The 17,806-nt window shown below is 45.4% G+C and overlaps 1 protein-coding gene across 4 annotated transcripts in view; it reads right to left on the bottom strand.

Moving 5' to 3' along the window:
* The window catches only part of KCTD1 (potassium channel tetramerization domain containing 1), a 101,412-nt gene that overhangs the window by 61,663 nt on the left and 21,943 nt on the right, over positions 1-17,806 (bottom strand). Inside the window, exon 1 of one of the 4 annotated variants that reach the window (XM_027674868.1) lies at positions 7,504-7,655. The exons of 2 other annotated variants lie outside the window; for them this stretch is intronic. In XM_027674868.1, coding sequence (XP_027530669.1) covers positions 7,504-7,569 — 66 coding nt within the window. In that variant the 5' untranslated portion in view covers positions 7,570-7,655. Of the gene's footprint in view, positions 1-7,410; positions 7,468-7,503; positions 7,656-17,806 lie in introns of those variants that run through there. One more of the 4 variants, XM_027674878.1, reaches the window with a different exon arrangement.

Here is a 17,806-nt window from a genome sequence, read left to right as displayed (position 1 = left end):
TGTCAATGCAACCAAGAGGACTTACAAAGACAGTAGTAGACTTTTAAACTCCACAGCCACAATTCTAAGTGTGTGTATGAAAAAACACCATTCTTGGATCTTCTCTGAAATACTCTCCCAAGTCACCTTAAATCAACTCCCTCCCTAACAGCTGATTCAAAATGGACCAACTTCAGTCTAGGAAAGAAAAAACAGTTCCCTTCACTCCTTTCAGTGTAGGTACTGCCTCCAAAGCTGTATATGATATCATCAAGCTTATCTCTATTCTGCTTTTCTTGTACCCATCTTTGGAAACATTCACATGCCTTCCAAGTCTCATGTTTGTTACGAGGAACACAGCCTGGGATATCCTTAAAAAGAATATATTCTTAAAAAGAAAAACCCTATCTCTCTTCAACAATCTTGAGAAGCACTCAGTTACAAACAGCACTGACTTCCACCAAATAGAGCAATAGCCATGATTCATAATTCATATGTTTCACTATGGAGATTGACAAGAAAGCTATCTTTGGGGACCATACTTGACACCACTGCTACCCCACCCCCCTGCCTCCCAAGGATTTCAGAACAATTTTGATGACTATCGGCTATAACAGGTCCCTTCTACAGTTAATCACTTTCCACACCTGTAACTTAGTAGCAGATGCAAATCTCCCTACTTAAAACCCACAAGTACCAAAGTAACAAACAGTACCCTCCACAGTAGTTACAGTTTCTTAAAATGTAGGTTAAAGGTCCCTTAACCCCCATGTTTTTAGGATTTTAAGCTCAGTGCTTCTCTTAAGAAAAGACATCAAGAAAATCCTGGATTTTCTTGCAACCTGGGATAATCCATTAATCAAAGAGAAGGGCACTAACTAGGTAGTAGGGCAGCCAGCACTAACCTCTGAAACCTGATCAACAGCAGTACTGCTACAAGAACTTACAAGGTATTTAGCAGTCATAAGTCTTAATAGCTACTGTACTTTAAGCCCTTAAGATAGGGATATTGCTCCATGTATTACCCTTGCAGAAATAAAGCCTAGCATCCTAACACCACCATCCTAAGCATCCTTCCCTGAAGATGTCTGATGAGTTCTCCTGGCCAGTATACTGGGAAAGTACCTAGTGATGATTCTGGTTAGAGATATTTGTACAGAACGTAAGTCTTTTTTGTGGCCATTTAACAGAAGTGCAAGTTGTTCCCAGCTCAAAGATCAAGCAGAAAGATTCTTATCCACATCCAAAAACCAAGACTAAAAAGAGCTAGACTTACCAGCTACTTTTGATTTGTTCCCAGTTGTGCCTGCTGCCTACTCATATTCATCAGGTGCTACTGTTCTGCCTTCTTTTGCAAAGAAGTCAGAACTAGGGTTCTGGATCGGGTCAAAGTAAGCCCTTCAAAGAGAGTGTAAGGCAACAAAAAGACATGTGCCAGATCAAAGGAAAGCAAAAAGGGCAGCTCTGAATTTAAAGCAGGAGAAAAAAAAGCATTTAAGGATTCACCAAAGCAGCCAAGACAAACCCACATGGCTCAGGTTTTAATGACCAAGTGTTTGGTAGATATTTTAATAACTGATAAACTCTTCACAGGCAGCCCAGAGAAAAACAAACAAGTTAGAGACAAGGTAACCAAAGCATTTGAAAGTGACAGGCAACTCTCCTCCCTCATGGCAGAGGCCAAACTATTTTCCTTCACCTATTTTTGGGTATTAGGACTGTAGTAAGTTCAGCATGTACCAGATCTATAAACCCCCAAAGCTACCACCATATTGTAGCATCAAAAGTTAAAGCTTTAGCTATTGTTCATCTTTCAGCAACATGAGAGATGAACAACAGCAAATTACATCCCTCTGTCATCAACTTGAACTGAAGTACTGCTGTCAGTGGCAGGAAAATTGCTACACTTAGAGCAAATAAAGACTGAAAAGAAAGTTGTGCCACGATGGCATAGTGCTGCATGCTTAAAATACACTATAAATGCTGCTCTCAAAGCTGCAACCTAAAGCAATAGTTGCATTAAGATGAACATTTAATGTACTTTTCTCGAGCTCTGGAAGAGGCTTCTACAAACCCAATGTTGAAAAGACATCTTGGGGCTAAAACAAAAGATGGGAGCAACAACAGAAAAACATAAAATTAACAGTCTTGCTCAGATAGCTAGTGCAAATTGAAGACATCCCATTTAGTGCTTTTGTTTAACCTTTTCCATACCTTGCTTACTGCTATCAATGCTATTAAAAAAACCACAAAAAATAAGCACGCAGTATAAAGATGCTAAGAAACCCACACATCACACCACCACTTTTTCACTGGAGTATTGCACAAGTCCATGAGTGCAGCAGAATCTGCTCCCTGTAAGACTAATTAGAAAGACAACCAATAAACCACAAGCTTACGACCTTCATGTTTTTAAGGAATCAGTAATATTTGTTAACAGTGGAATTTAGTGTCATAGCACTTGATGAGATGTATTCAGTAAAAAGGCCTGGAAACTCTGTGTTTATAATTAAGCAATAACGATGAAGGCCAGGGCATTTCCTGGGGATTAATGACCAGTTTGGAGAGTCGATGGCTTGAGGCAATGCCTTGGGCCATTAACCCCAACCAGTCATTAATTCCCCCAGGAAATGCCCTGGACCTCGATTAGTGTAACTATTATAAAAGGTAGCTAGAGAGAAAAAGTTTAGCATTAACATTCTCCCAAGGAAATCCATTCCACAGCCAGTATTTTTTCATTTTGTCACATCCCAGAAGTGCATAAGTTAAAATTGACACAAGAAGAATTGGTGATTAAAAAGAAAAAAAAATAAAAAGAAATGCTTTTCTTTCTCCTGAAGATTTAAATTAATGAGTTTTGTAGCAAAGGCAAGATTCAGCTACCAGAATGACTGGGCATCTTGTTTAGCTCATGAAATTGTGAAGGGAGGTGAACATTTCTATGTAATTACTGAAAAAAACCCACACTGTGTAGTATCCTTGCCGATTGCTCATTTTCTTTCTTGATACACTTAAGAAAACAGCAGATGCCTGTGTAGTCTATTTTAGTTATTTCTCCCTTTCTCCCCATAGCCTGCCGCTAATGAGAATTACAGCTCCAAATGCTTCACGAAGGAAGCACACCTTTGCAACACACAGTATAGCAGCTGGATTTCTCCTCACCTAAGTTTTATGCAAGTGTGAAGAGATCTGTGGACCAGGGTAGAGATTGAGTTCTCTAGTATGATGGCTGAAAGCACCAAGACACCTCATATAACAGGTTAAAGACATGCATGCTCCGTAACCATGGACTGCATCAGAACTGCTCTGCCCAGTTCCCTCTTCCCCTTCCCATATGCACATGCGCTGCTGCTCCTAAAGAGCTAAACTATGCCTTAAGTTTCAAAATTACTTTCAAGGTTATTAAAAGCAAGGGAAAGAGGAGTCTAGGGTTAAATACAGCAAAGAGCATTAGCTTTTACCTGAAATAATGAGCTAGAACAAAAACATTATCTTCACATTATCAAGCCTCTAAGCCATCCACAGACACCAGATACACACAGCAGGAGATCAAGCTACAGTACTCCACTGAAGTGGTCCGAAAAAAGCCTCCCTGCCAGAAAGGAGAGGTCACAGGTATCTTAAAGAACACAGACGCTTATGCAGGCATTCGCTGGAAGCCCTGCTCTCCCCTCCCTCCCCCCACGCCGATTAGCCTTCAGGCTGGTTGATTAGCTGGCAAACTCTTTGAAAGGGTCAGTCTGTCCAGAACTGGTATTTCCACTTGGGAAACAGCTCAAGCATGTCATATACCTGTGCTTGCCCAGCGCCGCGCTCTCCGGCTGACGGCTGCGATCCCTGTTATTACTTGACACAAGAATGTCAGAGGGGTTTTGTAATCATGTAGGGCAGCCAGCAGTAAAGTTCTTGCCTGAAACACGGTATTTTATGGGGCACAACGTAACTGCATACGCTTTATAGATTCAGTTAGAACGACTTCCAAACTTCAAGCCAATTGCAGAGGTGCAGTGAATCTTTAATTGAAGTAATTTAGCTCCAGCGCTCAAACACCCAAGAGGAAAGTACTTTTGGAGGGGATGGGGGGCAGGCACGAGCACGTGCCGGCACACAGCAGAGGGGGGTCCGCAAGGCACGCATTAAGGCACAGCTCAACAGCGTTTTTGACAACACCGTTTTACCTCAATGAAACACACCTACTGAATTTGGGTGCGTTTCACAGTCAGGCTGCACCTAAACCTGTTTAATTGTGCTCTTACTGTATATTTTGCCACTATGGTAACTAATGCAACTAAAGCCAATTTGCCTTTTAAAAAAAAAAGAAAAAAAAAGGAAGAGGATCACTGCCAGGAAACAGAGCTATTTTAAATAAACAAATACAAGATGAATGCAATTGCCATATTAACCCTCTTGTTAACTTCTGAAGTTTAAAATTACACCCTCATTACTAGTGTGTAATTGAGTATTCTCCCGGCTGTTTCCTGCATTTGAGGTTATTCAAATAGTTCATTAGCACATCAAGAACACCACACACACTAATGATACCTGATGCCCCTATCTACTATTCTGGCCCGACTTTCATAACTCGCATCTCCCGCAAAAAGAGAAATAAAAAAGGGGAGAAAAGAAAGAAAAAGGAGGGAAATGGGGAGCCCGCAGGGCTGAGCCGTCGGTGCTGCCACCGAGGGAGAGCATGACAGCACCCAGGCACCACTCAAGCCCGACTCCCAGGCACGCAGTGAGTGGCCACCAGACCAGTGGCAGGGGGTGAGGAAATTGAGGGGCAAATAAGGTTGATAACTCGCATCTGGGCTCTCTGGGTGCCTGACGAGTGAGTGTGGCTCCAGGAGCCACCCCAGGCTGGCAGTGTGCATCGGTGCCCAGCCTTGGGGAAGAAAGGAGGGGGACAGTGCAGACTACGTGGGACAGGGTGAGGGGTTGCCACTTTTTTTTTTTCCTTTCTTTTTTCTTTTTCCGATTACCTGTGTGGGGGAAACAATAGCAGGTGAAACTACTGTGGGTGAGGTGGTGCTTCTGTGCCCATTTGCTTCGGGGAGGAGGTGAGGCAAGGGGTCATGTTTCACTGAGACCACCACCACGGCGGGCGCAGTGGCGTCCAAGGGCTCAGCGGGGCGGCGGCAGAGTCTTTTGGGGGAGGCAGAGGGCCCGCATGCGTCACCGCCGGCCGCAGCCCCCGCTGGGAACACCGCCTCGTAGAGCGCCCGCTTGGCCGGGGCCACCGCGGCCGCTTCTGCTTTCACTGGCGCAGCATCACCATCTTTGGGCAGCACATAAGGGTTGGCAGTGGGCGGCCGGGGCCGCGGTCCACCATTGAGGGCAGAAGGGGTGTAGCAGCCCCCGCCAGCGGGGTGGAGGAGGTGGTGGTGGTGGGGAGGGGGATGGTGGTGGGGTGGCTGCAGTCCTCCCAGCTTGGTGCCAATGCCAGCGATACTGTTGAGGGTGGCAATGGAGACGGCACCAATGCAGTGGTTGGTGTAGGTCTTGGAAAGCTTGGCCGCCTTGGAGAGCATCTGCATACGGGTACCCAGGAGGTTCTTCCCAATGGCCTTGTTCTCGTACCAGGTTATGTCACCCTCACTGCAGTGGTCCCGTGGGCGCTGGAAGAAGGCCTTGCAGAGGGGGTTGCGTTTGGAGAGGTACTTGACAAAGCTGGCATAGGGGCAGAACTCTGTGCCAGTCTCATACATGCGGGGCAGGTTCTCCTCATCGCTGCTCTCCGCCCGCTTCTTGCTCCATGAGGATGAGCGTGACTTGTGGTAGGGCCCCAGCGCCTTAAAGTAGACAAACTTGCGTCCATCCTCATCCACAGCCAGCCCAAAGGAGTCCTCCTCCAGCTCCCGCTGGTTCTCCCGGCCCCGGGTGCAGAAGTACATGCAGGTCTCAAACCAGACCTTGTTGAGGAGCCCGAAGGGGCTCTGGGTGCTGAAGACGTTGCACGTGTAGAGCTTGCGGAGGTCGGCGCGGGTGATGGCCTGCTTCTGCACCACCGGCCCGGCACCCTGCTCCTCCAGCTTGCGGATGACAGCAGCCAGGGTGAGGTTGGCGGCGCGGAGCTCGGGGTCCTTGGTGAGGTCGAGGGTGCGGCAGTAGGGCGGCTCGTTGAGGTAGCGGTTGAGGGAGCTGCGGATGCTGATGAGGGAGGACTTGGAGTAGAGCTGCCCGCTCTTGGAGCGCGCCTCGGCGTAGAAGGAGCGCAGGACCCGGCAGAGCGCCCCCTTGTCCATCGTCTCGAAGTCGGGGCTCTGCGCCTTCTCGCTCAGGTACTCGCGGAAGATGCGCACGGCGTAGCGGGTGGCCAGCCGCGTGTTCTCGCTCAGCCGCGCCCGCTCCGGCCGCTGCAGCAGCAGAGCCGCCTCCAGCTCCGCGTCCTCCGCCGCCCCCCCGGGGCCACCACCGCCGCCGCCCCCCGGGGCAGCCGCCGCGGCGCCCCCCGGGGCAGCCCCGACGCCGCTGCTGCCTCCGCCCGGCGTACGGCCCGGGGCGGGCGGCAGCGGCTCCGTCTCCTCCTCGCCGTCCCACTCCAGACCCATCTCCTCTTCCTCCTCCTCCTCGTCCAGCAGCAGCCCCCCATCGGCTCCGTCCTCCTCCTCCTCGTCCCCCGTTATCTGCACCTCCTGGATCTCATCCTCCTCCTCGCCCTCCTCCTCCTCGCCGGCGCTGCAGTAGCGGTGCGGGCGGGGGGCGACGCCGCGGCCGGCCGGCCGGTCCCCCGCATTGTTCCCGCCGCCTCCGCCGCGCCCGCCGCCCCCTCCGCCGCCGCCGCTCCACTCTCCGCCGCCGCCGCCGCTGCCAGGCATTCTCGCCATATTGCCGTCTCCCTGCCAGTCCTCGGGCAGGGCGCATGCGCTATATTGGACCGCAGCGTTGGAGCGCTTTTGTGTTTTAATGACCTTCAGCTACCGGGAGGCAAAGCCGGGCTCTTAAAGGGGCCGCGCTCCCAGTGGCGGCGGCGAGGAAGGGGCGGGAGGGGTTGGCATGGATAGGGAGGAGGCTGGGACGCGCTACGGGGGTACCGCGGGGAAGGGAGCGGTACTTACTGCGCCCGCCGCTCACCTCGGGTCCGTCCCGTCGAGCAGCGCTCACGGGCGCCGGGCGCGGCTGGGGAACCTCCGGGCAGGTGCGCCCCTGGCCGGAGGTCCCTCCGCCACCCCCGGCGCCCGTCCCACCTCCCCATTCCCGAAATAGAAAGCACTCCGTGTGTGGAGCGGCTCTTTCAGCAGGGATGGACCGCCACCGAGCAGCTGCGACGCCTCGCACCTCCTCATTCCACAGTAACTTAAAAAAAAAACATAGACCCAAAAAAACCCCCACCAAACACCAAAAAATCCCAAACCGGAGAAACAAAACAAAACAAACAAAAAAACCAAACACCTAAAAGACTCAGACTGTGCTTGTCCGCAGCACGGCTCAGACCTCGATAGGATGCTGCCGGGGAGCGGGCGGAGGACCCGGCCCCGTTCCCCGCCTGTCGTACCGCCGCGGCATCGCCTGCCGCCAACCTCGCACCTTTAGTCGGGCGCCTGGATTTCGGTCGAGGGGCTCGGGAGGAGGCGGACGCTCGGGGCTTTGCATCCGTGCGGCTTGGAGTCCGCCCGGGAAGAGCCAGTTGGTAGCCGCGGCGCTCGCTTGGCTTGCGGGAGCGCCGGCGAGGTTGGCTGCGGAGAGGGAGAAATAAGGACTCGGGGACTGACGGGCGCTCCGGGCCGCCCTCTCACTCGCTGGGGCTGCCGACCTAAGGGCAGCCGGAGGGCCCTCGGCCCCCCCGTGCCGCCGCTGCCTCCCAACGCTCCTGGGCTCTGCTCAGCTGCCCTCCTCAGCGACGGGGCAAAACCCGAGGGTGTTCCCGCAACCGCGCCGGGGTGCGGAGCTGCCTGACCCAATAAGGCCACTTTGCGGGGGCTTTGGCAGAGGGGAGCCCCGAAGCAGCCCAGCGCGGGCGGGGGGCACGGAACCCTGGCTCAGCCCTGCCCCACCGGCTCCGCGCCCCCCGCCCCGTGCGCGCCGGCGGGGCGCCCCGTACCGCCGCCCGGCTCTCCCCCGGGGAACTCGGCTGGCTGCACACTGCCTTACCCTTCCTTCCCGGGAAGGGTCCTTGGCCGGGCTGGGCTCGGGCAGGAACGAGGGCATAAGCCTACGGCCGCGCACCGCGGGGAAAGGGAGCCTGTCCCACTCGGGACGCGACAGGAGGGGACGAAGCGGCTCCCTGCCGGTAGCACCCTCACTACCCAAACCAAACTACCCCGCAGAGCTCCCCGTGCCACTTAGCCGGGCGATTTCTTTTATTGGTACGTTTAAATAAATATTCATTACGACTGCTGGCTACACCTGAAATTATAGCCCTAACTGTAGAGCTGCTGGCCTGAGTTACCACATTTGCTGCTTACTCATCCGTAGGCAATTGTTCAGCGCCGGGTCCTAGCCGTGGTCGTTACCTCTGGGGGGGGCTCAGTGTCTGCTGGTGCTGGGCAGCGCCGAGCCCCGTGGCCGAGACAGACGGCCACGGACGGGGCGTCCGGGGCATCCTCAGCTCTCTCCGTTCGGAGAAACGTGGGATCCCAAAGAAGGGATGCCCAAACTGTTGAGCAACTTAGGCCAATTTGAAATAAATAAGTACTGCGGGAAGAGAGTCTGCCACTCCCTCCCGGGAAATAATTGAAGAGAAACCCGGCACAGTTACATCGATGTAAGCCTGGAGTAATTACGTGGAGGTCAAAGTTGTTGCACACACCACAGAAGCTGTGCTCACTCTGTAGTTTGGGAGCGGGTTATGTTCTCTCTTAGGTCGATGGCAGATATGTAAAATTCTGGAGATTTTGTTTTCCTGTGCATGTAAAGAGGATATAAATAAGGTGGGTTTTTTCCCCGCCATACTGTACCTGCAACCCAATTCTGAAACAGTCTCAAAGACCTTCCCATGAGACGGACCAGATGCTGAAACAGATAACTAAAAGAAACAAGACCTTGCAGTTAAGATCTAAATGCCCCAGACAGGGTCCTTTTAGGGGCTATTACAACCCTCACTAGAAGACAGAGAACTGCAGGGCTTGCAGCATACACCTTTTCTAGAGAGATTTTTTTTTTCCTTTATTGCTCCCATAAATGCTAAAAGTTATATGATTGACATTTACCTTTGATCTTGATTCTGTCTAAAGATTGTAGAAAAGATAAAGCCCCCTTTTTAAAGACCTTTTCAGAGCCATATGAGTGCAAACAGTAGTTGAATATTTTTTAACTTTAAAAAAGATGAACACCAGGTTGACAGCTTCTGTACTTGGATGTTCATTTAATCACCATTTTCTGATTACAGGAGGTGAACTATGTTGACAGACTTGGAGAAGAATATGCTGCCCAGTATACTAATAGTAAGTATAAAGGACATAAAGAACTCACAGTTAGGTTGGAGGGGAAAAATGTATACGGAGCATCCATATTACGCACATCAACTGGAAGCACCTCTGCAGCCAAGGGGAATTCAGAGAGCAGCAAGTGAGATGTTTAGAGTGCTGCAGGTGCCCGTAATTAGGAAGATACACACAGAAGGTATATATACACCTGTATAACCTATATGTATATATGTAAGTTAATCACACACATGTTAACTTATCTATCTGTCTACATTCCTAAAAATAACATTTAGCCTAGTCAGTTGTATTCCAGAAGTTTAAATCCTATTGTTCAAGCTCTCAAGTTAGATAAGGTAATCGAACTGCATTCCATAACTGCCAGAGTTGCACAAGGTTGTCTAATGTGAGTTGGCATATAACATTAAATTTACATCCACTCCACCCTCCACATCACTAATCAGAGGTTTATTCTGCTGAGAGCTCTGTGCAGGCATAGACAGCATTCTGCATTCTCCCCTAGGACTCAAGGTTTGAGGCTGATTCTCATAGAGGTCCTGTCCGCATTTGGAGAATGTTTTATTACTGCTGTCAGTAAAGAAGATGTAACACCCACAAAACACTAATAATGGACTGGCCTCACCAAGGATTATCCTTCCTTGTGCATACTTGAAGATCAGTTCATATGCCACAGAATTAGCATGCCAGGTTAAAAAACAAAACCAAAAAACCTTCTCCAGGAATCAGTTGGTTTATAATAAAGGTAGTTCTTGTTACCACATTAACAAATAGTTTCAGGTCTTTCCTTACTTCTTTTTTAAGGTACTCTTCTCCCTGGCCTTGCTCCTGGCAAGTAGAGAGCTTGCTAGAATTGTGTTCTTTGACAATCTGGCTATTGTGCTAAAGCTTTCCACAGCCTGTCTCCTTTAGACTAACACAGTCTAGTACTCCTGTAGCCTCTCTAAGTGGTTATTTCACCTACAGCCACCTAAACCTTCATGGCTTGGTGTGTCCTGGTAGGTGTTTCATCATGAGGCTTCACTACGAACTAAGCTCCTCAAAAACAAAAAAAGAAAATCCACTGGGCATGTTGCTTCTCAGGATTCAGTATAGGCATCTAAAAAAGATTTTTTAAAAAACATTGTTTAAAACAAGCTTGTGGTTTAACCCTAAGGCTGACCACCTGGCATCTTTTTAAGAAAATAACTTTTTCTCCATGTACACTTTTAGTTTAAATGTAATAAACATGTTCTTAAAATGTCTTAATATGTTTTCTAAACACAAGATGTTTTCACCGTAGAGGCAGGCTATGTGGAAATTAGTATGAGAAATCCATATTGACACTACAGAACTAGAAGGCAAATAACACTTGGGACTCTTGGAAAATTCACTTAGGGAAAAAGCATGTCCTAGAAATCCTTCTCCCACCCAGAAACATGCAGTTTTGAGATAAGCTTTTCTAGCATTTCAGAACTGTCACTTCAAATGCTAATTCTATTTTTATTTTACTCTTTCACTTGTGCATGTGATACTTCTAGTTGTTTCATTACTTCTTCATATTAGGGACAGCTAATGTTGACATATAACGTGCTACAACAGATTTTAAATCTCCTTTATTTTATCTTTTTTTTTTTCTTTTTTTTTTTAGCCTCTCTCGGCATGGCAAATGGCTTCATATAACTCAACAAAGGAGACATTGATTTAGTAAAGTGAGGATGTATCCATCAGCGCTAAGTTGCAGCTGTTCTTAATGAATTTTAAAATACAAAAGCTATTTCACCTCTTAGATTGTCATATTATGAAATGTTAGTAGTAGTTGCGCATATCAAAGCACCAGCTACTACCAAAACGTTGTGAAATGTGAAGGCAGCATCAAGCCAGCCCCCTTGCAAAGCTCTGTGGTGCCAATTGAAAGCGCATTTCCCAAGTACGCTCCCATTTTTTTTCCCGCAGGTATTTGCCGTTACTCCCTTGACTGCCACTTTTTTTTTCCTTTTACAAAAGCAATATTTTGCTGCTGAGGCCATGCTTTGTTTCTCGATTGCTCTGTTTTCAAAATAAACCAGAGAAAACCTGAGTTATCATCTTTGTAAGAAAGCACATGTTCAGTGCTTGGCAAATTAAAAGGCAAGACTTTGTGAATCACCGTTATTTTCAGTGTCAAGCAGCTGGAGCATTTTTTGCTTCCAAAAATGTAGAAGAGCTACGTTGTCAGACAGCTTGGAGAGAGGCAGGTAATAAATTGCTTTGTGGGGCATAAAGGTTTTAAGAGTCTTTTAAAGTGTGGTGGAGGTAAGTTGCCAGGAGACATATTAATTTTTTTATTTAGCTGTATTTCAGTTTATGTTTATCTTTGCTTCTGTGGTGATGAGGGCACTTGAAACAAATTGGCTGGTCTGTGTGGCACAGTAGTAGGTGGTTTAGTTGCTCTAGCAGTTGTCTGATCATTTCTATGAACTGCTGATACCAAGCAACCCGGTGTGTTAGTGGCATAATGTTTATTCTCCATGGACGGAAAAAGCTCTTTCCATCCAGGCTGATAATTGGTCAGTTTTTATTTCTTCTCAACTGAGTCCATAAATTCCATGTGGAGGTGAGGGGAATTTAGAAAGATCAAGCCAGAAACTCAAGAAAGGGAGCTCCAAAGAGAGAGATCCCTGTGAAACCACAAAGCCTTGTTTATAGGTGCTGTAGGTCTAAGTTTTCACTTCACACAGTGTTTTTAGTACTATGTAATAGAGCATAACTTAATGCTGTATTGGACACAGAGTTCTTGAAATCCTATTTCCTGATCTTAATCTTCCAATAAAAGTTTATTTTGAGCTAAAAGTTCAGGCTGGAAGTCACACTGGGCTAGATGAGGTCTAGAAATGCAGGGAGGGATAAGTGGTTATATGACAACAAGATCTGGCTAAGAAAACTCCTTAAACATTCCTTTAAGAAAAAAGGAAGGAAGAAACTGAATCCAAACAAAAATGTAATGTCATGAGACTCTGAAGAAGTGCACTTTCCAACTTTTTTCTGTACTGTATGGATTTTATTTTGGTTCCTTTTACCATCCCCATTGCATGATCTGAGGTTTCTGTGTTACCATGAGGTGTGCTTTGCACTCATTCCTATGCAGGGCCAGAGGTAGGGCTTTACACCCCACAAAACTTATTCATACCAGGCTTTTTTCAGAGCTCAAGGTCCTCAAGACACAGGGCAATAGCTGGCCTTCAGCCCAGCCTGGAAAAGGGAATCTTCCTCTGGCCCTTGACTAGTGGCTGTAAAGCCTCTTTATACCATGAATTCACTGTCAATATACTTTTGTTTTGACTTAGTGACTGAAATAAACTGATTATTCCCCTTTTCCACCAGTATTATGTCTGTGTCATCATGAATTTGGAAATTCCCTTTCAGGTATTTATGTAGCAAAAACCCCAGCACCAATAGTCTGTCTTCTTGGATTTTCTTTTCTCAATTGAGTTATCTCAGCCGGGTTGACATAAACACAGTTAAAGCAACTTTAAAATTGTGTGAGTTCAAAGGAAGCCCACAGAGGGTGTAACCGTACTGGTAAACAGCATCAGTGCCCCACTCAGGCTGTCACCCAGACCCACCTTTCCACTGCTGTTGAATTGTTACACTAACTTGTAAAGCAGTGCTTGAGTAGAAGGGAATAAATTCATAGGTCTTATGAAAGAAGAGTACAGTGATAAAGAAAGTATATAATGTTTACTGCCAGGCCCCCCCACATCCTTTATCAGCATGATTTGATTCACACCAAGAAAAAAGTTGTAAAACATACAGCAGAATATTAAAAAATATTTTGCTTTATGCAAAAGCATTTGCATGAAGTAATGTTGCCACTGTCTCTGATTTCAGGTGAAAACTGGGGAAAAAGCTCCAGGATATTGTCAGGACTTTCATTTAAGGTTTAAAGCCAGAAGCCATGGAGGGCCTTTCAGGTCTCTTTGCAGTTTGCACCCGTATTTTGCTGTATATTAAGTTATAGAGAGTAAAGCCTAGAAAAGTAGAAAAACTGAAACAATTTGGAGAAAATATAAAGAAAACTTACAAAGTTTAGTGAAAAATGCTAGATGCATTGGATGTACTTCTCTTGTTTTTTCAACATCAGATAATACAACATTTAAAAAATACCTTCTCACAGATGGTAACCATCAGTATTTTGTTATAGTTTGGCATAAAAAAAAACCCCAACAAACCACTTCTGCAACTACTGAGAATGCTTAAGTATAAAGCTTTTTCGTCCATCCCTGAGTTGTACTGTGCTTTGAATAGCTTTGCCTTTTTCTATCCATGAAAAGTTGAGCTGGACTTGAATAGAAGTTTTCTTATTTGAAGATCAAGGCTAAAATTCAGTTTCTTTTCCCAGAATTAAAAGTGTCATCAAATAAATAATTTTAAAAATTCTAGAGCCAACACTTTGCACGTTCATGGACTGAATTATTCAAATATAAGCAGGTAGTTATTTGTTAGTAAAGACCCTGCTTTTAGGAGCAATGAGCATTGTTAAAATAAGCAAGAAACAAATTATAAGCTCTTCTTTTGCCTTGGACAAAACAAGGTCACATTTGCAATTTGCAGTGCATGATCTCTCCATTAGCAATCTTGGCAAAGGTTTATCAACTTATTCTGAATAATTTCCTCCAAGTCAGGAGTGTGTCACTTGGCCTGTTGTGGACCTGTCCCTACAGTTTACTCTGCTGTTTACCTGTGAATTCTCAGACTCATTCTTGCTGATTGGTGTCAAAGCAAAAAAAAAAAAAATAAAGGCAGTTTTTAAAATCAAAGCTTCAGTGTGGAAGGATATAAAGTGTGAAATCCAGACCCATTGCTTTCATTCTGGCTTTAGTGATCACAGAAACCTGCTGTAGGGCAGGACTAATCTGCCAGAAAATTATTATTGAGCCCTGGTAACTCAGATATATGTGCAGACTTGAAAATGTTGTTCTTTGTGCCAACTCCAGGTCCTACAAGAACCTCACATGGTATCCTCCACCCGGCTCAGAAATATGCTGCATTCCACCGTAAAGAGGAGGAAGCTTCTTAATTCCCAGGCAGCTGTGAACAATTTAATCTCTTTCCAAACAGCCCAGCATCCTATTCCAATTGCGAGTTTCTTGGGGGTTGGATAGTTTGAAGAGCTGGTGAGAGATAACAGGGCCTTTCTTTCAAGATCATTTCTATGGATCTGGCCTTGACAGTAGCCTCTTGATAACAGGGTTGCCAAATCTCACAGCCTCGTGATATTTTGTGGGTTTGGAGTTTCCTCCTCCATATGCTGGAACAGAGGGGTTGAAAATTAGTCTTTGGAAGACAACTTTGAAACGTTGAATTACTGCTCTGTAAAAACTTGGAAATCAGATGGGGAACCACAGTTTTGTAATTTTAGGAAGACAAAATCCCTGTGATTTTTAAGATATGATTACGATTTTATTCTGAAGACAGGTGGTTGGAACTCCTGGGATTTCCCAGATAAACTCACCTCTGAGAACTGAGCTTGTAACTTGAATTGGTTTTCTGGAACATATCTCTATTGACTTCTTTACCTCATCTAATTTCTTTACCAAAAAATCACCATCCAAATCCTACACAAACCATTTTTGCTGCCTCTTTGGCAATATGTTTAGAAGAGTCAAAGAATCACCAAGAACTGTTTCAAGAAATACATATCCAGATTTGAGTTCTCAGAACTAAAAGCTTTGTTCTGATTATTAGAAGGTCTCTGCATTCAAAAATTGTTGTACAGGTATTTTAAGCCAGCTGTACTTTTAAACAGGCTTGCACCTGATATGGTTTCCATGGGAGTTGCTTGGTGCTTAGGCATTTGCAAACATGGCTGCTTATGTAGATAATTAAATTAGAGTTAGTGAACACAGTGTTCTTCTGAACAGCTGACCTTTGGTGTTTCTTGCACATGGTAGAAGAGTGAAGGAAAATACATTCTTTCTGTGCTTTACATTTTCTGTACCACATTTTTTTTTCTCTAAAACTAGCTAGATGTGACTGTGACCTTCTGGATACTTTACCAAAATCTCCCACAATTTCACTGCATTTTCAGCATTTTGGCTTACACTAAAATGTTTAGTAATATTCCCTAAGAACTAGTTTTATTCCATCAGAAAGTAGTGGTGTTTAAGTGCTTAGGAATCTCAGTCATATGTAAAGTGGAGAGGCAGAATTACAGGAGCTCTGTTTGTGAAGCTAAAGGAATCAAAGTATCTGGAACAATTTGTAGTGTTTTTGGGGGGCAGGCACTCTTTCTGAAAGGAAGTTATAGATTCATTTTGTTAACCCATTGCTTCAAATGAGTTTGTCAGATCCCAAACAGGGAGGGACAGGATTTTGGCTTCTAAATTCCAGTTTGGCCACTAGTGCCTGGGCTAATTAGGGCCAACTAGAGAAAACCCCACACTGCTGAATAAACTAGAAAAATCCTGATGTCCTACTGAGGTCAGCAGCACTAATTAGCATCCACAGACAGAAACCTACCTGGTGTGCTTCCTGTACATATCCAAAATCATATGGGAAAATTATTCTGGTGCTATATCATGACAGAAACACATGGTGGGATGCTCATGGGCTAGCCTGTCCACCTGGGACTTTTATAGTCATTCTCACTTACTGGGGTTGCTGTAATATTGTTGTATGGAGGATACAAGCCCAGAGGCTTTTTGTCTGCTCAACAGAACAAGTTTGAGCCTTGCAGGGGTACCTGTCTGCCTGGCTTTTAAGCTATGTGAGGTCCAAGAAGCCTGGTACTATTTTAGAAAGTCAGGCTGAGAGTTCCAGCCCTCGGCAGTAGTACCAGCAACACACAGAAGCTACAAACTACCTCCATTTGGGGCAACTCTGTCAGGTCTCAATTTCTTCATGTTTTCTGGCCACAAACTCTGAATTTCCATGAAGGTTCTTCCTAATTCCATGGACTAATGCCACTACTCCACTTCTCTGTCCTGCTCAGAGGGACAGGATGCTGAATTCTGGTTTTGTGCACACTCTCTGAAGGACCATCTTTATCTAGAAGGACCTCTTTAGAGCTGTGTGACTGTTGTTAAAACAACAAATATACCTAAACTCAATACTTTTCAGTATTTTTGGATATTTTGTAATACCTGAAAGCTTATAGTGGTTTTACTTTTTATCTGCTAGTCAATAGAAGAATTTTGAAATAAAGAAATAAGAAGAGCTTCCACCTTCTGAACGTTTCCGAAAAGTAAAGCAACATTTTTTATCATAATTTGAACATAAGCACTATAGTATTTGTATTAGGCAAGTCTCCTCCACATTGGTAATAATACATTTTTTAATGAAAGGTTGTAAATATTGGCCCTAGAGTAGTAGTTTCTCAAAGTCCTATGCATAAGTGATTATTTTAATAGGTAGTAGACAAGCAATTGCTTGCCTATATGAAAGGCTTACCCTTCATTTTAACCTCAGAGAGAGAATCATTCCTCTCAATTTGTTCTGTGTTGCAGAAAGGACATGAAACAAACAGAAAATGTTGTGAATGTTCTACAACTTCAGATAAGTTTTCAACCAGAATAAAAAAAAAACAAATGAAAGCAAAAAATCACTTAAGCTGAAAACATACTAATGTAAATAAGTAAACAAACAAAAGAAGTTAATAAAACTTCCAGCTTGGATGACATAAGAGTTTTACACAGTGCTAAAAGTGTGTGTAAAATGTCACAAAAACAATAGGCAGAAATGGGCAGTAATTGTATTGGCATAACCAGTTTGAAGACATTTGGCTGGATAACGAAGAGGAAACATTTGTCATGTGGAAATTCCCTATTATTACAAAGCACCTTTTACCTAATCCTGCAAAGTACTTTAAGAACAACTCCAAAAGCAAGAAAAGAGAAACCCCTGAATCTAAGACCACTGGTTGCACCTGTTCTTTTTGCAACCAAGCATGAAGAACATCCTTCTGTTCTGAGCTGACATTGCCTGGGTTGACTCTACTGAATCTGCCAACAGAGTAAGGCTTAGCAAATAGACTGGGAAAAGGAGAATTCAGCCTCATCTGTTTGCAGTCATCTGAGAGCTTCTGGTGATCCATGGCACTCTGTTTGTGCTCACTGAAAAATGTATACACCTTGGGGGAAATATTAGTAATCTGGGCACAAGAGCTAAAAACATTCCGGTAGAATAATCTGCATCACATATTTGGCTTAGTTTCCTCATGGAAGAAATAGGAAGCCCCCTTGCTCTCTGTAAGTCAACCATCATTCAACTCACTATCATATTTTTAAAGGACATTTTCAGTAAACAGCAAGGATGCAAAGACTGCTGCTATGCCCCAATGATATATGTGAGACCTTAATGTTCCCTTGTTAATACAGAGCTCAGGGTCATGAAGATTTTCTAGGAGAGAGCAGGAACTCTAGAAAATCTCCCACTACATTAGCAAAACCAGCAATATCGAGGGGAACTCATCTTGGACTCATGACAACCAG

This window comes from Neopelma chrysocephalum, unplaced genomic scaffold, assembly GCF_003984885.1.
Source record: "Neopelma chrysocephalum unplaced genomic scaffold, ASM398488v2 Primary Assembly neopelma1_22, whole genome shotgun sequence".
NCBI lineage: Eukaryota > Metazoa > Chordata > Aves > Passeriformes > Pipridae > Neopelma > Neopelma chrysocephalum.
The sequence above is the reverse complement of the archived record's forward strand: the minus strand, read 5'-3'. Positions and strand labels throughout refer to the sequence as shown.